The sequence below is a fragment of the Peromyscus leucopus genome, chromosome 4 (assembly GCF_004664715.2).
Source record: "Peromyscus leucopus breed LL Stock chromosome 4, UCI_PerLeu_2.1, whole genome shotgun sequence".
In the NCBI taxonomy this organism is placed as follows: Eukaryota; Metazoa; Chordata; class Mammalia; order Rodentia; family Cricetidae; genus Peromyscus; species Peromyscus leucopus.
The window spans coordinates 50,312,701-50,333,407 of record NC_051066.1 but is presented as its reverse complement, the minus strand read 5'-3'; the positions used below and the strand labels follow the sequence as shown (position 1 = coordinate 50,333,407).

Here is a 20,707-nt window from a genome sequence, read left to right as displayed (position 1 = left end):
GAAAATATGTATACTGGTGAGCTTAATTTAACCATTCTAAAACATGTAAATTTCAAAATAACATGTATATAACACATGTGATTTTTTATTGGCCAATTTAAAATAAATTGTTAATCCTGTTATTCAGGAGGCCTAAGCAGGAGGGCTGCTGGGAGTTCAAAGCCAGCCTAGGCTACAGTGTGAGATTCTGTATCAAAAACCAAAATGAGGGGCTAGGTTCGTGAAGAGCTTGATTTGTAAGTACGAGCCCCGTGTGGACTTAAAATCCCTGTGCTGGGGGCGGCGTAGAGAAAAGATGCCTGCAGTGTGCTGGGAGCCAGGCTCGTCCAATCGGTGAGCTCGGGTCCAGTGAGAGGCCCTTCGAAGAGTAAGGTAGGGAGAGCCTGAGAAAGACGTTCAGCATCACCTCCGGCCTCCATACACAAGTGCACACACACGGGAATACGTGCACACATGCATCAAAAACCGCTAATGAAAGTGGTAATTTTAAAAGTAAAATATAGATCCAAAAAAGCTAGATTGACCAATAGCAGATATAATTTTATTTACATATTTATTTATTAAATATATATTTATTCAGATATAAAAATATATTTTTACTATATCTGAAACCCTTAGCATTAGTTGATGAAGTAGTTCATTCTGTCCATCAGATCTGGTCAGTACTGTGTTGGGTGGGGTCTGTGGGTTCCACAATGACTCCTTCAGGGGACTTAGAATTTCTTGAAGTGGCATTGCTATAAAACAGAGTATCACAGTATTCCAGAGAGGGAGAGATTTACGGACGCAGGTTGGAGACTTGGTAGAGTGAGTCCAGAGACTGGCCTTAGATATTAGGCAAGCTTGAGGAAGGGACAAATTCAAGAGGTCAGAGCGTGAAGTCACGATCAGCAAGTGGAGCTCGTGGTTCTGAATGTAGTATTTGTCTACCGAGGCGGCGACACGGATCTGGCAGAGGAAGTCTGCTTTATTGCGTAGTGAAAGATGTCTTGGATAAATAGGAGGACAATCGTGGGGACTGGCTGTGCTTATTAAAAGAAAGCCACGAGAGATGTTCCAGGAAGTGCTGGAAACGGTGGAAAAATATTAATTTTGGAAAGTTTTGACTCTGTGTAGTTGTGATTTAGATGGCACTCTTTGGAGTTGATGATGTGGATGGAAGAGGTGGTGGGGAAAACACAGAAGGAGACTGGTTAGTGGGTATACCAGATAACCTAATTTCCAGACTTTTAACTAATAGGAGTAGGCATCAAGAGGAGAGAATACAAAAGCCCCTGTAAAGGAAGGAAGGGAGGGAGGGAGGGAGAAGGAAGGAAGGAAGGAAGGAAGGAAGGAAGGAAGAAGAAGAAGGACAGTAGTCATTCATATTTGACAAGAGCGTGTGTCTTTTCTGACTCCTATAAATAGTAGGCCGTGAACTCCCAGCAGCAGTTAGTTCTTGCCTCAACATCGTGAGTGATGAGATTCTCAATTATGCATATATATATAATAAATGTTGTCTAATCCATATCTACCTAGGATCAGGTTTAATGTATAAATTTGGTACCCCGAGAGCTTGACAATAGCCAGGAAGACAGAACAGTAAGACACTGTAAAAATGATGGGGTGGAAGTCCTCCCAGGCCGTCCCCTGCACTATGTTTACTGTTCTCGTTACCCGTGGATAACTGGGCACGTAGGAAGCCAAAGGAAGGATGGGCTGCTGCCTAGCAATAGCAATGGAAAACTGCTGCTCGGACTTGCATTGAATTCTTGAGAAAGAGAGGGAGGGAGAGACAGACTTCATTATGTGGTAGTGATCAATGATGTGCCAGGAATGGATATTTCTAGACACAAGTGATCAATTGGTATAAGGGGCTTTGAGGAGAGTGTGGAGTTGGAGATGAAGGTTGCCACAGAAAACACTTTTGCATTGCTTTGTGGCCAATTAGGAAAAATTCTTAAAACCAGGCTGAAAATGCAAGACATTCCCCAAATATATACTCCATTCAAGGAACTGAAGTGGTAGGTATTGATACCCTTTCCTAGAGGTGAAATACCTAAGAAGTGTAGCTGCCTAAGAATGATTATCAAGATGGGCTTTTACTTAAACAAGTAAAGCGGGAGAAAACATGGAAGCCATAGAGCCCACACATCTAATTTGGAAATCAGTGAAGAGAACTGATCAAGTTTTATGCAATCAAATGCTTTTAACCTCTGCTCTATTTTGGAGATATTACAGACCTATGTGTGTGCTTAACTGGGAGAGAAATGATTTGAATCTTATAAAAAAGTAAGAGTAGCTAATGAGATCAAGGTGAAGTTCTGAGGTTATATAACCTATTACATAACTTTAACGGGACACGTGTCTGACATTAACTGAACTTATGAATCCCGAGTAGGTAAACAACTGTATTTTCCTGTCTGGATCACTTTATCTTAGTGTAAATGTAACTCAATCTACGTTCCTTTCACATGATTGCCTCTCTCTTTGGAATGATTGTGGCAGTTCATTTTTTTTTTTTCTCAACTTCCATTATGAATGAGCTTTTGTATACTTCCAGTTGGATAGGTTCAAGTTCTGTGTCCAAAACGAGCCCAAAGACCAAGTTGTGTATTTGGCGGCTTTAAGTTGCCTTGTTCCACCCCAGGTCAGTTCCCCAGTCTTCACCTTCTAGAACTGCTAGAAGTGTGATCCCACCCACTTAGGAAGGTCTTCTGTAGCATTAGCTTCTCAAGCCATTGTGTCTTTTACGCTCTCGAAAAGCCCCTTCACAAAATACAGCGTGTGTGCTGCGTAATGCGCCAGTTCTTGTTAACCTCGTGGCATGTTTTGTTTTTGTTTTTTGTTTTATCCAGCCTCATTCTTCAGTAAGTAACAGGCTCTTTGGGGGGCATGCTGAGGAAAAGTGATTGCTTTATTTTCTTAAGAAAGTGTAGTTACAGCTGGGCGGCAGTGGTTCTTTAATCCCAGGTGGGTCTCTGTGAGTTCGAGGCCAGCCTGGTCTACAGAGTGAGATCCAGGACAGGCACCAAAGCTACACAGAGAAACCCTGTCTTGGAAAATGAAAAAAAAAAAAAAAGACTGTGCAGTTACTAGTCAGGTGGTGGTGGCACACTCCTTTAATCTCAGCACTCAGGAGGCAGAAGCAGGTGATCTCTGTGAGTTTGAGGCCAGCCTGGTCTACAGAGTGAGTTCCAGGACAGCTCAGACTACACTGAGAAACCCTGTCTCAAACAACAAAAACAAACAAAAAAAACATGTAGTTATATTTGCAAGAGTTAAATACACTGTGTGTCTCCATGCTATTCTCCTCTGAAATGCTTTCCAGGTCCTTCCTTGAGCATCTTCTCTGGTCTTGCCTGGAAGCATCCATTGCTTTCATTTCCTCATAGCCCATGTGCCCCCTAAGCAAGGGTAGGGATGACTGGCGCCCTCTTCCTCATAGTTACCTGGTGCTATTATGAGGTTACTCGCTGCTTTCTTGCTGACAGCTGTTAAAGGTGATGTTTTCTGGCTCAGTCACTCCTCTCTATTCTAGTCATTTCCTCCCGTCCACTGCAGACTTCAATGGCTGACTCTCACCTTCTTTTTCACATGACCTTAGCATCCTCCTCAGCTACCCACTGAGTCCTCTGCCCTTTCAGTTCCGTGACCTCCTCATCTCCAGGGAAGCCTCTCCTCCCTGTCAGCTGACAGTCACGTGGGCCACATCCTAGACCACATCTGGAAAATATAAACTCGATAGCTCACAGTCTGACTAGAACTTAATTCATAAGTGCCTCTGGTCCTGACCTGCTTCCTGTCAGCTGTCTCTCGTCTCTCCATCTTTCCCTGTGGAGTGTGGACTCCATCAGGGCAGTGCTGTTGAGCTCCTGACTCCACCCTCCCCGTGCTGCTACCTGACTCCTGCCTAGCCTTCGGTAGCACCAATGAAGATGCTTGCTCCATGAGCTCAAGCAAATATCGTGTTGCTATCATTACTTATACAGACTATACTTAATTGCTCCTTTAAAAACTTTACTGCTCTGCCCTCTTCTTAGAGATTCGTTTTTAAGCAACTTTATGGGAAAATAGGTAGTTTTTTTTTTTTTATAAAAAATAATTTAAAGTTGATTGATATTTTATAAACTTGATGGTACTTAATATAGTAAGTTTTTCTTCCTTGTCAGTTTTATTACTAAAATTTGCCTTTCTAAAAATAAGTGAATGGGGTTATGCATCACTATTTAGACTAATTTTCAATGGTATAAACAAGCACAGAAAACGTTATACACATATTTGTATAATTCTGTGGAAATACTTTAAACCAGTATTCTTGTTTTACAGTTGAAGCTCTGTATGAAACCACATACCCAGAATACCTCCAGTACATTTATTTGGTGGCACCAATATCTCTTATGATGTTAAACCCTATAGGGTTTATCTTCTGTGAAATCCAGAAGTCGAAAGACACTCAAAATGCTTCTCAAAATAAAGTAAAAATTGTGGGACTTGGATTTCTGCGTGTGTTACAGAACCCGATAGTATTTATGGTCTTCGTTGGCATTGCCTTCAATTTTATTCTTGATAAAAAGATCCCTGTGTACATGGAAAATTTCCTGGATGGGCTGGCGAATTCCTTCTCTGGGTCGGCCCTGTTTTACCTCGGCCTGACAATGGTGGGGAAAATAAAGCACCTGAAGAAGTCGGCCTTCGTCGTGCTCACGCTTCTCATCACAGCTAAACTGTGAGTTTCCCTTATCTGATTTGGGAATGGTAGTTTGGGGGAAGAGCCTATTTAACCAATTCATTGGGTTGTATTGCACCTACTATTTTCCCTTTAAACATTAATTCTTACTTATATGGTTGTGATTTTAAGGAAAACAGGCTATTTGTGCATTGTAAAAAAGTTATTTCCTATTTTTTTTTTCCTGGAGCTGAGGATTGAACCCAGGGCCTTGCGCTTGCTAGGCAAGGGCTCTATCACTGAGCTAAATCCCCAACCCCAAAAGTTATTTCCTTACTAAGGCATGCAGGTTATTTTTTCTACTTTACAGTCAGAATACAAAGATGATTGGTTTTACTTCAGGCTTTCTTTTTTCCATTTGACTTTTGTGTAAGATTTACTTAATATTTTCAATGTCTGAGTAAAATCATACTTAGTTAATCAATTTTTATAGTTCTAGGCATCAAACTCAGGACCTTGTACATGCTAGGTAACTGTTCTATCACTGAGCTATACCACATCCCTAGATCATGTTTTTAAAATATATTTTGCAAAATCTCTAAGTCCATTAAAAATCATAAAGTAAAAGCATATTATTGTTTAAGAATAATAATTCTTTTTTTGGGGGGGGGTTTCGAGACAGGCTTTCTCTGTGTAGCTTTGCGCCTTTTCCTGGAACTCACTTGGTAGACCAGGCTGGCCTCAAACTCACAGAGATCCGCCTGCCTCTGCCTCCTGAGTGCTGGGATTAAAGGCATGCGCCACCACCACCCAGCTAAGAATAATAATTCTTAATATACACTATTTTTAAGAATTTTGGAAACTCTTCAGTGACAGTGAGTTTGATTGAATGTTCAAAACATAGGTAAGCCAATATAAACATTTTTAGATTATCATTATTGGAACAGCTTTGCAGTGGAAATGCTTTTTAGTTAATAGTCCTTCGGCTTAGTGGTTTGTGAGCCATGGAGTTAATTTTACTGCAGTATTACCCAAAATACTCAGGGCATCCTTAAATGTGGAATTCAACTCTTATATAAGAGTTAAATTTGCTGGGTTGTGGTGGCGCATGCCTTTAATCCCAGCACTCGGGAGGCAGAGGCAGGCGGATCTCTGTGAGTTTGAGGCCAGCCTGGGCTACCAAGTGAGTTCCAGGAAAGGCGCAAAACTACACATGGAGAAACCCTGTCTCGAAAAACCAAATAAAAAAAAGTTAAATTCATGGGACCAGGACAATGTTATATGTTTATATTTCCAAAATAAATAAAAATAAATAATTCTGAAAGATATTTTTGGTGGTAATACGTTTTTCAGAATGTATGAGTTAGTATTTCCACCGTAGTGTTGTTTCAATAATGATAATATTGTAATTTCAATGTTAGTTAAATTTTTTCAAGGTCTTTTATTCTTATTAGATATTTGATTTTTTTTTTTTTAATTAAAAAAATATGTCTCAGCATTGACTCTTGTTTCAGACAACCAGGGTTTGATTCCCAGGACCCACATGGTAGCCGACAACCGTCTGTTAACTCCAATTCCAGGGAGATCTACCTCCCTCTTCTGGCCTCTGTGGGCACTGCATGCACATGATGCACAGGAATACAAGCAGGCACCACAGCCCCACTCATAAAATAAATATGCACATACATAAATGTGTAAAGGAATTGCAGTGCCTTAGCTGCATGAACTCTCTGTTACAACTAATAGCCAAGGGTGACTCCTGGCTGGGGAGGCAGTTCCGTATGCACAGCACTTGTTGCACAAGCTGGAGAACATGAGTTTGGTTCCGCAGCAGACATGTAAAAAGCCAGACATCGTGGCGCATGTCTATAATTCCAGCACTGGGAGGGCGGAGACCGGAAGATTGCCTGGGGCTTCCTGGCCAGCCAGCCTCGCCCAAGTGGTGAACGGCAGGTTCAGTGGGCGGTCTTGTCTCAAAAGATAAGGTAGAGAGAGCAATGGAGGGCATCCACTGTCAGCCTTTGGCCTTGGATGTGTGCATGGACACACACTCACAACCCTAGTGTACCTGCCTAGGCGCTGCTGTGACAGGGTGTCAGCTTGTTCATTCTGAAGGCGAGCCTGCTGGCTTGGTGACTGTGCTCTGTTCTTTCCGCAGAGTTGTGAAGACTCTAATAATAGATTCCTCACCAGACCCGGCTTCCCTTTGTTTTTCCGGTTCCACGTGGGTGGTTCAGTTCCCTCTGCTGAACCTTTTTTTTTTTTTTTTTCAATTTACAAATACCAAGAACTAATGATTAAGATGCTGCTTTTCTAGTTTTTAGAATTTTATTGGGCTGCATTGTTACTATTAATTGAACCATTTAAACACTTAATCACAAAGTTCAGCTTTTTTTCCAAAAAGTTTAGAAATTTTCGTGAAAGAAGTGACTAAGATTTTCAACCTTTTTCACTTAACGTTTCAATTAACCAATAGAAGAAGCAAGAAAGCAGCTATAATTATAATGTTCACTTCTTTTTTTGCAAAAAATATTTGTGAAAATCTATTTTCCCCTTTATATTCCCTAATGTTTGAAATATTCTAGGACATTGATCTTAAAATGGCTCCTAGCTGAATTCCTGGCTTTCAACAAAATGTCCAGCAGAATAGAATATATGAAAATATAAATTCCTACTGTGCAGGAGGGAAGCAGTAACAAAATTCCAAATTCACGAGTGCAATTACGAGCAGGGACAGTCAGGCACTGATGTTATGTCCATTCTCCATCTCTTCTTTCTCCAGCCTGGTACTGCCCCTTCTGTGCAGAGAAATGGTAGAACTGCTGGACAAGGGTACCAGTGTCGTGAACCACACAAGTCTATCAAATTACGCCTTTCTCTATGGCGTCTTTCCTGTAGCCCCCGGAGTGGCGATCTTTGCGACGCAGTTCAACATGGAAGTCGAGATTGTATGTATGCACTGTTTTTTTCTAAGCCGGGGTGGTTTCTGTGGTGAAGAGAAAAATGAAGTCGTAAAATGCAGAAAGCAACATTCTTTAAATGAGAATTTGAGCTTTCTAAGCTGTCACACTGTAAATAAAGAGATATTCTGTAACATTATGCAACCATAGTTATTTAATATGGGAACCTTATTCATCTATGCTGTTCTTTTATTTTTTTAAACCCATGCTTTTTCATTCGTCTTTGTTTTGTTTTGTTTCAAGTACTTTACATCTATGCTTAGACTTAAGCTTTAAAGTTGTTTACAGAGGGGTAACTTTTGGAATTTTGAGGGGAAAAATTTTGTTCACTGTAATTCAGTCATCACAAGGAAATACTCCACAATAAACTAGATAAAATTGGTAAATTAATGGTGTGTATGTATATTGTATTAAGGAGTTCTGAAATGTAATATAAGGGACAGTCCCATTAATTAATCTATATCATGTTTGGTAATTATTTTCTGTTGGTTTTCCCCCATAGTTTATGAAGTAGCATGGAAGAAAACTGTTCATAGATTTAATTAGACCATTGGAAGGGTGCTTCTCCCAGAACCTAGAAGATAATTAACAACCTAATTTGTAGTATTTTTATATGTAAATATCATTTGAACCTAGATTGGAAAGGGCCAATGGAGCTTACTCTCAGAAAGGAGAAGTGTGGCATCAGATCGTATGCTGGATTCTTTTGTCCTTACTGGTTTTCATTTTCATTTTAAAATGCATTAGTCTATTATGGGTATTTAAATTTGAAGCAATTGTTTAGGTAAGATTATGATTCCTTAATTTGATTTCATTTTTGCAGATAACGTCAGGGATGGTAATAAGTACATTTGTGTCTGCTCCAATCATGTATGTTTCTGCCTGGTTATTGACCTTTCCCACCATGGATGCTAAGCCATTGGCGTATGCCATTCAGAATGTTAGTTTTGATATAAGTATTATCAGCCTGGTCTCCTTGGTAAGTATGTTTCAGTGTCAAATTGAATAGAAACTACAAAATAAGTTTGATAATAACTACTAAGAGAAAACAATTTTTTTAAAAAACTTTTTCTTAAAAAACAAAAGGGAAAACTAAAGTCTATCTGAAAAAAAAAATGCAATATCAACTTCCTAATTAACTAAGTTTGTCTTTCCAGTCAGAAGTTTTGAGTTGTCCAGTGGGCAGTGTGTGTAACTTAGTCAAACTTGATTTGATTCCTTATCCTGTATCAGGTTATCTATGTGTCTCTTTGGAGTTACTTAGCCTCTCTTAAGCTTAGTTTTCTTAGCTATAAAGATAATCATTTTACCTAGTTCAATGAATTGTTTTAAGGTTTGAGATAATGAGATAATGAGTAATGATCACCACACAAATACTAGCTAGTCCAGAATCATAGGATCAACAAAGGTCTTTGGGATCAAGATTAACCATTTATTTAAATGGAACCAGATAACTTTTCAAATTTGATTCTGCTAGCTCAAATATGTAGCTTTAATCAGAGTATCGTATAAGTCAGATTGCCTGCTGAATTCAGTCAGAATTATTCTAGATTTGAAAAAGACAATGTTTATTCTTAAAGGGAATGGATATGAGAATGGGTATGTATATTAACAATAAATAAATGTATGATTAGTATGATTATTAGGAAATCCCAAAGGAGACAGGGTTTCTCTGTGTGTAGTCTTGGCTGTCCTGGAACTCTCTTTGTAGATTAGGGTGGCCTTGAACTCACAGAGATCCATCTGCCTCTGTCTCCTAAGTGCTGGGATTAAAGGTGTGTGCCACCACCACCCAGCCTATCACATACTCTTAAAAATCTATGTTCCTCGATAAGAAGGTAATTTGGGGAGACAGAAGGTATCAATGTCTTTTGGCAATTAGGGACAAGAAGAAAATTAACCAGCATACTTTCCTGGGCAGTATGAAGGTAGAATAGAAACTCAGTCTTCGGTTGGGGTGTAGCTTAGCTTAGAACATGTACTTAGCATGCATGAGGCACTAGGTCCAATCCTAGTACTAGCCAGAAAAGAAGGAAGAGGAGGAGGAGGATGAGAAGGAGAAACCTAATCCTTTTAAATACCAGGAATACAAGATTAATCTTGGTGTGGGAGGCATGTGTTGTTTGAAATAAGACCACCTGGAATTTAGATTCCTCAGGAACTAGGGTCAGAAAATTCAGAAAGGAAAACAATTTAGAAAAGTTCTTTCCTGAATAATTGGCTGTGACATTGTGTCCTAGCCCAGACGCTGAAGGTAGGCATACTTAGAATATGGCCTTTGTCAAGCCCCTAGTTCTTAAAGAACTAATTTGTTAACCATGCATCTCCTCATGCCTTTATTTCACTTTGGATACAGTAATTTATATTAATAACCTTCTTTTTGTTTGTTTGTTTGTTTGTTTCAAGACAGGGTTTCTCTGTGTAGTTTTGGTGCCTGTCCTGGATCTCGCTCTGTAGACCAGGCTGGCCTCAAACTCACAAAGATCTGCCTGTCTCTGCCTCCCAAGTTCTGGGATTAAAGGCGGGTGCCACCATCACCTGGCAATAACCTTCAATTTTAATGAAACCTTAAAATTTCTTCTGGAATGAGGATAAAGAGAATTTTCTAAAAATACTAATCATGGGGACCAGATATAGTGGCACACACCCGTTACTTAAGCATTGGGAGGCTCAGTAAGGAGGATCTGGAGTTCAAGGCAGGTCTGAGTTATACAGTGAGATCCTGTCCTAAAGAAACCAAGGGCTAGGATGTAGCTCAGTGGTTGGATGCTTGTCTAGTATATATGAGGCCCTGAGTTCAATCTAGCCCACAACAAAAAAGAGTCTGCGGGTGGGGCGCATGCTAATCACATCGGAGGAGCAGGCGGGATCTTGTAGTTCGACAGTGCTACAGTATTCAGGAAACAAATAAAAAAAATGTTCGAAAAAAAACAAAACAAAACAAAAAAGAGTTCTAATATACTATTTAGTAAGTAATTATAAAGATTGAGAAACATAAATAACTTGAAACTTTTATCTTCAAGATCTGGTCTCTGGCTATTCTTCTCTTGAGTAAGAAATACAAGCAGCTTCCTCATATGCTTACAACTAATTTGCTCGTCGCTCAGGTTAGTAGGTATTTAAGTGGTGCTTTCCCTAGGAATATTGTACTGTATAAGAGAAAATTACTTTCTTAAGAGTTTTTTTTTTTTCAGTTACAAAGTCCCAATTATTAGCAGATATAATCAATTATAATTTAATTACAACTAATTTATGCTTGCTATATTAAATGTTGCAATAGGTCTTAAACTTTAAGATTAATAATGGCAATTAATGATAACGTTACATTTTTTAAAATACAAATGATTGAATCATTAAAAATTGAACTCTCACCTGGGTGTGGTGACTCACACTTACAATTCTGAGCATTTAGGAGGCAGAAGCAGGAAGCCGCTGTGAGTTTGAAATCAGCCTGTGTTACAGAGTAAGACTCCATCTTGAAGATGAAAACAGTAATAAAAAGAGTGCTGTGTGACCTTACTTTACACTTAGGTCTTGGCATAGTGTCATTAACGGAAAGAAGTTTAACATTTTCTATGTAAATCATTACTAAATAAGGCTAAAATTTAGAATATGGTCTTCATTTTCATTTAATATGTACATTGTTGAAGGCTCTATGGAAAAGAGGTTTTTTAATCATAAAGTTTGAAATTTTAGTAAAACCAATATATAGTAGTTGATGGTTAGCGATAATTTTAAATAAATGATTATTTTCTGTGAATGAAGCTTTAATGGGTATGATTAGAGTAATAGTTTTTTTTCCCTGTTATATTGAATCATACAATTTACTTTTAACTACTTACAAAATCTTTTAATAATTTTTTCTTTAGTCTATTGTTTGTGCTGGAATGATGATATGGAATTTTGTTAAGGAAAAAAATTTTGTTGGACAAATTTTGGTGTTTGTTCTATTGTACAGCTCCCTGTACAGCACCTATTTGTGGACAGGTAAGTTGTCTCATGAAAGGACTGTTACAGTCTGCCCCCTCCTCTCCCTCTGAAAGACCTCAGCATCCATGATCCACCCGAAGTCTGTTAGCACAGGCCAAGGTGTTTACTCTGTTAGACACACACACACACACACACACACACACACACACACACACACACACACACACACCTGCAGAGCTGAGTTATCTGCTGAGTGCATTATTTCTGCCTGGCTCAAAGCCGTCTTCAGTCACGTGGTTCTTTTCATTGGGCGGCCATTGGCTCTAGGCCGGTCTCAGTGTAGCACCCTCGTGGAGACCCCAGGTGGAAAAGGGCAGAGGTGTCCCAGAGCTCACTTCTGGAATCCTGCTGAACTGCAAACTGTGCTTTTGCCTCATAGAAATTAACTGCCTTCGGGTCTTCTGGGGTTTTCTTGTGATTTGTTTGTTTGTTTGTTTGTTTGTTTTATTTTGTGTGCATTGGTGTTTTGTCTGCATGTATGTCTCGAGGGTGTCAGAAGCCCTGGAACTGGAGTTACAGACAGGTGTGAGCTGTCATGTGGATGCTGGGAATTGAACCTGAATCCTCTGGAAGAACAGCCGGTGCTCTTAACCTCTGAGCCATCTCCCCAGCCTCTGGGTCCTCTGTTTTACTACTTCTAAAGCCAGCTTGAAAAGTATCGGTATTTATGTCTGGTACATAGCACACATTCAAGAAATGAGAATCGGTCAATCATTTAATAGAGAGAAAAGAGTCAATAAGAGAACAAGAAAAGTGGGTAAGAGGATGTGGAGGGGCTGTGGAGATGACTTAAAGTGGGTGAGAGCACTGCCTGCTCCAGAGGACCCAGGTTCAATTCCCAGCACCTACATGGAGGCTCACAACCATCTGTAACTCCAGTCCCAGGGAATCCAAAGTCCTTTTCTGGCCTCCCTGGGCACCAGACATGCATGTGGTGCACAGACGCACATGCAAGCAAAAACACTCACATAGGTTAAATAAAATAAATTTTAATAGAGGACCCAATGATAAAGAATACTCTTTCAACTGACTCCAAAAACGATGGCAAAATGTGTAAGCTAACATTGCTATTTTGAAATGTGACATCCATTTAGAAGCAGACATTCTGGTATGTTTGTGAAAAGTCCTGTCTGGTTTGGTTGTCTTTGTGCTTATATCACAATTTGACATTGTAAAATGGTACCAGATGGGAAATCATACAGTGGTTAATAAGCAGGGGCCAGGAAGTGACCGTTGGGAAGACCTTTGGTTTCACGCCCTGAGGGTCAAGCTGGTCCCCTCTAAGTCCATGGCCTTTTGGAGTGAGGCAGCAATGTGGAGAGGGGTGACAGAATGACAGAGTCACAAACACAAGGCGGTTTGTGCTTCTTCGAGGCAAGTCTCCCTGTCGTAGCATGCGACTTGTCATGAGATGTCACATTAAAGGAACCTAGAGACTGTAATTCCAAACACAGGTGGCCGGCCCCAGCTGATCTCCATACTCAAGCTTATCCAGGTGGATTTTTAATGAGAGTGGGAGAGGCGCAGATAGATTTGTCAAAAGGCCTCGCTGCCTCCAAACCCTGCAAACGTGCATGCGGAGATCTGTCTAGAGCACTCATGAGTTCACTGGTTCAGTCAAGGTGTCCTGTGATCATCAGATTATTATACATCTAGCATGATATTATGGTTCAATTGTCAAAGGCTAGGCTTACAACCAAAGAGTCAAAATCACAGACCCATTCTGTGTATCTTAAAATCTCATGCTCAGTCCTTTTCAGATTGGTTTACAAACCACCTTCGCCATTTCTGTCCTTACCTGCACAACCATTTGCTTTGTTTTTTCCTTTAAAATCAACTGCTTTTTTGTTTGTTTGTTTGTTTTTTGTTTTTTGTTTTTCGAGACAGGGTTTCTCTGTGTAGCTTTGCGCCTTTTCCTGTAACTCACTTGGTAGCCCAGGCTGGCCTCGAACTCACAGAGATCTGCCTGCCTCTGCCTCCCGAGTGCTGGGATTAAAGGCGTGCATACTGAATTCTTAAATAGTCCATTTCTATACCTTTTTGCTGGTCCAGTTTAGATATTTCATTGTGCAAATTATGAAAGCAAGCCCAAAGACCTGCCAGTACCAGCTGTCATTGCACAGCTCTGGTTCTTGACAGAGCGAGAAGAATCCAAATTTCAGAGTGCCAAACCCTTCTCAAGGACCTCAGTATCGGCTTATGTTAACTCTAGTTTAAAGTGTTAATTATCCATGCCCGTTGATGTTAATTCTAACTTAAAGTGTTAATTATAAGAAAGGATCTTATTTGGGTAATGTAGATCACAGCTTGGAATGTAAAGTAGAACTCTGCTCCCTGTTTTTTTTAGGTTAGCTTCAGTTACTTACACATACAGGGTTATGATCTGGTTATCTCACGGCCTTTCTTTCTTCAAACTCCTAGACAGTCTTCATTTAACTGTAAGTTGTGACATCATCTGGCCTTCACTTGGCTCAAACTTAATATATAAAGTGAAATCTAAGTGCTGACTGATGAGACTCCTTAATTGTAAGGTGGACACGAGGTGATTATCATTGAAAATATGCCAAATAGACTGAAAATTTTTTCTCAATTTCTTTTTTTTATTTTATAATTTGATTTAATTTTACATATGAGAAAATTTCTTATAGACATATTATTTCCAGACCCTGAAAATACATCATTGGAACCCCAGGACAGTTTCAGAACTTCTCATGCTCCTCAGAAGGCTGGGTTTCTACACCACTCTGTCCTCTGCTGCGTGGCTTGGGCACGCCCTTGTTTCCTCCATCCCTGTGAAATTGAAGTGTTCATTTGGAATGGAGGTTTCTTCTACCTCCTGTATTCAGATCCTGTAGTCCTGTGGAGTTTATTAAGTGCCACATGTGTAAGTGACAGGTGCAGGCATAAGGAAAATTCAGGAACTTGAAAACAAGCTGGCGTCATGGCGCCGGTCTCATTTCAGCACTCGGAAGACTGAGGCAGGAGGATGGAGAGGTTAAGGACAGCTGAGTTACATAGCAACCCAGTCTCAAGAAACAAACCAAACCAAACCACAGAATAACAACAAAGAAATCTTGAAATATTTATGTCTGTATTAAGTTTGTGGCACATTTGTATTAAGTTTGTGTCATATTTATATGAAGCTTCAGCCCTACATTTGAGGCATTTTACAAAACCTAACCTGGCTAAGAAATATAGATACTTCTTAGCACCAACAAAAGGGAGTCACTCTTGGAAATGGGCTGTATATAGTTAACTTTTCCAACTCTACTAAATTCTAATCAAATAAATGAAAAAATAAAAAACCACTATGCCTTTGAAAAGAAATCCTTCATTTGAGTAAAGAAACGATTCTAGGAAGGGAAATGAAAGTATTTCAAATTTAGAAAAATGGCTTCTAACAGCAGTTATTTATAAAGAGGAAAATTGGGAGCAAAACCCAGACTACTGTTTAAAAAAAAACCAGCATGGTGGTGCACACTTGTAACCCCAGGACTTGGGAAGTGGAGGATGGGTGTCAGGAGTTCAGCTGGTACCTGATACCCAAACCAGCCAAAGCCACAAAGCAAAAGGCAAACTGGACCACCAGGATACCCAAATCAACACGGTGTTTTACAAAGTGCAGGGCTGCAGCTTCTGTTCGTGTCAAGGGTAATCGTTTCTTTTACAATCCTGCTTTCTTGTTTCCAGGCCTTCTAGCCGTTTCTTTGTTTCTTTTAAAAAAACGTGAGAACATGCAGATCCCTGTGGGAATCATCATAATATCCGGCTGGGGGTAAGTGGTCTTTTTCTGTTTTCTTACGGGTTCCCACACACAGCCACTGTTCATTCATGCTTTCTTTCTCAATGACTCTGGTTACAGGATCCCTGCTCTCCTTGTTGGCGTGCTTTTGATAACTGGGAAACACAATGGAGACAGCATTGACTCCGCCTTCTTTTATGGAAAAGAGCAGGTGGGAAGAGTTTATTGGCAGTTCCCTTCTTAGGAATTTCTTTTTAGCTAGTTTATGTACCTTGATATTCTTATATTAAAATTAAATTGAAAAAATATATTTTATTTTTATTTATTTATTTTTGATTTTTTTGAGACAGGGTTTCTCTGTGTGGCTTTGGAGCCTTTCCTGGAACTCACTCTGTAGCCCAGGCTGGCCTCGAACTCACCAAGATCCTCCTGGCTCTGCCTCCTGAGTACTGGGATTAAAGGCATGCACCACCGCCGCCGCCGCCGCTGCCTGGCACTTGAAAATATATTTTAATTTATTGTATAGGACTCTGGTGATTTTATAACACAGTATGACACCTCAAGATATGAACATTTTTAGCTGAAGATTTCTAAATGCTTATAACTTGATTTTTTAAATTTTTGGGTTTTTTTTTTAAAGATTTATTTATTTTTATTTTGTATATGAGTGTTTTGCCTGAATATATGTACATACATACACAGTGTGTGTGCAGAAACTGTTGAGGCCAGCAGAGGGAGTTGGATCCTCTGGAACTGGAGTTATAGACTGTTCCGAGCTGCCATGTGGGTTCTAGGAATCCAACCCAGCCAGGACCTTTGTAGGAGCAAAAAGTGCTCTTAACCACTGAGCTATCTATCTAGTCCCTTAACTGATTTTCATTAAGATACATTTATGAACTAGGGCAGTGGTGGCGCACACCTTTAATCCCAGCACTTGGGAGGCAGAGGCAGGTGGATCTTTTCGAGTTCGAGGCCAGCCTGGGCTACCAAGTGAGTTCCAGGAAAGGCGCAAAGCTACACAGAGAAACCCTGTCTCAAAAAAACAAAACAAAACAAAACAAAACAAAACAAAACAAAACAAACAAACAAACCCCCCCCAAAAAAACCCCAAAAAACCACAAAAACAAAACAAACATTTATGAGCTACGTTTTCTCTGCTGAAGGGGAAAAAAAGTAAACATCTTGGCAGTAAATGTCAAATATGTTACTCTTATGAGAAGTACAAATTCCAGAACAAAGTGTATTTGAGCAAAGCGTACTTGCAAATCAATAGACCAGGAGGCTTATGGGACTTGCTGGATTCTTCAGGGGTAGGATCCACCAGCATATGTTTTAAAAACTTCCACCAAAGATTTTTAATTCTTACCTTTTGTTTTGTAATTTTGAACTTAATTCAGTTTTGTGAGAATAAACAAGATTATGTATAAAAAGGACTTACACTAATACATCCAGCTGGTGCTCATAAATATTAGCTATAATTTTTATAATCATTACTATAAGCAAACCTCCATTCACTGAAGTATGGTTGAACTACATGCAGCATTCAGAAGTAAATAAAGAGTCTGTAAGAAATCATTTCGTTACTTAAAGGAAACCAATGGCTATATTGTTAACCACTTGCTATACATGAAGCATCTAAGAAACCTGTATGATTAAAGACAAACCATGATTTCTTTACAAGTAAATCATGTTCCTTCCATACACATTTTAAAGAAACATTGTCCTGTAGTATTTAAAGCTATGGGGGTTGGGGGGATCTGTGGTTGGTATGTAAAATGAACAAAAAATTTCTTAATAAAAAAAGCTATGTAGATATATTTTCTATCAATTTTTTTATTTTAAATTATTTATTTTTATTTTATATGCATTGGTATTTTGCCTGCATGTATGTCTGTGTGAGGGTGTCAGATCTCCTGGAAGTGGAATTACAGGCAGGTATGAGTTGTCATGTGAGTGCTGGGAACTGAATCCAGGTCCTCTGGAAGAGCAGCCAGTGTTCTTAACCACGGAGCCATCTCTCCAAAAAAGTTTTCTTAAACCTACTGTGCTAAGATTATTAAGATGAGATTGTGAAGACTGGCCTAACATCTTTTTCTGATGCTGGCAGATGATCACCACAGCAGTCACCCTGTTCTGCAGCATTCTGATGGCTGGTGTGTCACTTATGTGCATGAACCGTACCACCCAAGCTGGTCACTATGAAGGTTTCGGCCAATCTCAGAACCACAAACCAGTAGAGCCTGGAAGCACCGCATTTGAGGAGAGCCTAGCACCAACAAATGAACCAGAACTCTTTACAAGTTCTATTCCAGAAACAAGTATGAGCTCTACATATATATAATTTTATTTTTGATTTTTCAAAACAGGCTTTCACTGTGTAGCCCTGGCTATCTTGGAACTCACTCTGTAGCCCAGGCTGGCCTCAGCCTCACAGAGATCTGCCTGCCTCTGCCTCCCGAGTGCTGGGATTAAAGGTGTGTGCCACCACTGCCCAGCTGCATATATTTGAAAACAAACAGTCACATGTATCCTAGATGTTTTTGCTCAATATAGATTCACTCTACTACTCTGAATATTATAGGTATTTGTCAATTGAACAACTTGATTAATTCTGTTAGAACTTCATTCCTGAACACATGAATCTGAGATAATGTTCTGTTGAATTCTAAGACTTCTGAGTGAGTTGGTTAGTTGGTTGTTTGGTTGCTGGCTGGCTGTTTGAAACAGGGTCTTATTCTGAATCCAAGGCTGGCCTCAAACTGTTGATCCTCCTGCTTAAGCCTCCTGAGTGCTGGGAGGACAGTCCTGAGCCGCTGTGCCAGTTTTCAGTGCTGGGGACTGAACTCAGAACCTCACACACTCTCTGCAAGTGTTCTACCTCTAAGCTATGTCCCCAGCTTTGACCTGAGAATTTTGGAAGGAATTGGAAGGTCCTTCTTAGGAAACTAAACACACACATTTCCAACTTTAGCAACATTTCATCAGGGAGGGGCCATCAATAAGATGAATTTTAAGGAGAGGCCTAACTGAATTTAAGGTTAATCATAGAAATTATAACCAAGTCAGACTTACCACCTGATTTTTATATAGTTTCTCAGTTAAGAAACTATATATATCTTTAAAAGATTGAAGTTAAGAGATTTTTTTTTTTATGACTCTTACAAGTTCTATGAAACTTGCATTTCCCATCCACAGTGTTCTCACTGTTTCATAACTGTTCTTGTTTATTTGGCCCGCTCTCCTGTAAATGCCATTTCTGATTTGTCTTTATAGCCTCGGTTCCTCGTGAGATATCGGGCTCACTATACACACTTAGTACTGTTATTTTTATGTGGAGTGGAGTGGGGTGGGTGTCATGATTCCCTGACACTATCATGAAGACTGCTTGAGGAAAATACTTGCTTAATTACGGTTCACCCGGGTTCCTAAGGAAAAAGGTTTCAAAATCTGTCTGGTTATGTTTCTCCCCTAAATCCTGTTTTCTTCTGCTTTATTGGAAGTATAAGCACGTAACACCTCAGATGACCATCCTGGTCTCTTGTGTAGTTTGGTGATTCAATATAGCTCACCTATCTCTGTTTCCCATTGCATATTTGTTACAGACCTATGACTTTTGTGTTATGAATAGTGTGAAATTGGGGTCACATTTTATTATGTGATTAAGAGTCTAGTTAATATGGCTGGAGAGACGGCTCAGTGATTAAGAACACTTGCTGCTCCTGCGGTGGGCCTGGACTCAGTTCCCAGGGCCTATATGGTGGCTCACATTCCAGTGCATCCGATGCCCTCTTCTGGCTTCCTTGGACACCAGGCACACACATGGTACACATACATGCATGTAGGCAGAACACTCAAGCACATAAAACAGAAATATATGAATCTTAAAACAAATAAATCTTGAAAATAAATAAAAACAGTATGTTTAACAAAAAAAATGTTTGTCTAATAAAGAGAAAGCTGATGGCTACTGATAAGCCCTTATATTTGAAGGAAGAAACTGCAGAGTAGTTTTCTACAGAGGCCATGATTGCTTATTTATGTACACATTTGTGTGCATGCAGGTGTTCATTCCCTGAAGGTATGTTATTGGAATGTGCTGGCCTTACATGTTTTCTTCATCTTTATTTCTTTTTGTGTAATTTCATTATTTAAACCTTCATATTTCTGAAGAGAGCTGGACGAGATAATTTATTTTCTTTTCTGTTATTCTGTGGTTCTGTTTTTAACCTTAAGGTGGCATTATTATCTTAAAATTCAAAAGACATTTGTAATGGCTTGTAGATAATAGCTTTTGTACTTTGAAATCCTTTTGTTTTTAAGACTATCACAGAAGGACTTAAGTACATTATCAATGAGAGGTTAAGCCTAAGTAGTACTCATTTTTCTAGCATGTGCATTTTAATAGTTTACCACTGAAGTTATAATTCTATTCATATTGCAATCCATGTCAGGAAGCACCATGCCTATATAACTGTAAAAAATTTAAAGGTCACTGTGTGCAGTTATCAGAGGAAATAAACATATAAACAAACAAACAAACAAATAAATACAGAGGGAAATTACAGCTATAGAGTATGGTCTCCCTGTGACTTGCGTGGAGCAGTCTGCCTGTGAGCCAGCTGGAGATTCAGCCATGTGGGCTTGTAGGGAAGAGTGGAGCACTGCTTTGCCGAATCTTCCAGACTCCTGAGGTGGAAGAGCTTGAAAGAAGTGACTGCAGAGATGAGCCTGGGAGAGGACTCTATCAGCCATGCCCAGACGCGGGCTTCCGACTGACTGTAAAGAATTATCCAGAAAGAAGGGAATGCCTTTTGTCCAATCGCTGGGCCAGGCAGACAGCGAATCCAAGTCACAGGCGGCTTTTATTTCGGCCAACATTGGTCATCAGCAGAGCAGTTTTATTTAGGAAAGTGATGAATGAAAGTCTTGTTTTAGGAAATGGTTGAATTCTTAGTTTCTGAAGTACAGTGTCTCCAGGAAGCAGCCTGGATAAAAACCTTTCTGTCTCATGCAGTGAGGGGACCACATAAGGAGCTGATCACTTGTCTGACACCGTTTAATCGCTCACCTCTGTATAGGCACACCTAGATGCGTACCCGTACAGAAAATGTTTCCACGGAGACAACCTGAGTGGCTTGGCATGGCTTGGCATCTTTTGAACTTGGGCATTTCTGTTGTGGTTGGGCCCCCCTTCACATCCTATTTCCTGTGTCTAGGTTGCTGTTCCTGCTCCTTGGGAAACGGTGACGTACACTGTCCATCAATAGAGCCAGTAACAACCGCAAGTGCCAGTGGGCCTGTGCCGCCTTCCTTTGAGAAAAGTAAGTGCCCTGGGGCCGTGAGGGGAGGCTTAAGGGTGAAAAAGAA

General features: G+C 39.9%; 1 protein-coding gene across 1 annotated transcript in view; it reads left to right on the top strand.

The window, feature by feature from the left end:
- Nucleotides 1–20,707, top strand: part of Gpr155 (G protein-coupled receptor 155) — a 42,152-nt gene that overhangs the window by 8,965 nt on the left and 12,480 nt on the right. The window contains exons 4-12 of the mRNA XM_028880641.2: nucleotides 4,309–4,708; nucleotides 7,431–7,596; nucleotides 8,432–8,587; nucleotides 10,632–10,715; nucleotides 11,478–11,595; nucleotides 15,289–15,373; nucleotides 15,461–15,551; nucleotides 17,448–17,658; nucleotides 20,557–20,665. Coding sequence (XP_028736474.1) covers nucleotides 4,309–4,708; nucleotides 7,431–7,596; nucleotides 8,432–8,587; nucleotides 10,632–10,715; nucleotides 11,478–11,595; nucleotides 15,289–15,373; nucleotides 15,461–15,551; nucleotides 17,448–17,658; nucleotides 20,557–20,665 — 1,420 coding nt within the window. The remainder of the gene's footprint in view (nucleotides 1–4,308; nucleotides 4,709–7,430; nucleotides 7,597–8,431; nucleotides 8,588–10,631; nucleotides 10,716–11,477; nucleotides 11,596–15,288; nucleotides 15,374–15,460; nucleotides 15,552–17,447; nucleotides 17,659–20,556; nucleotides 20,666–20,707) is intronic.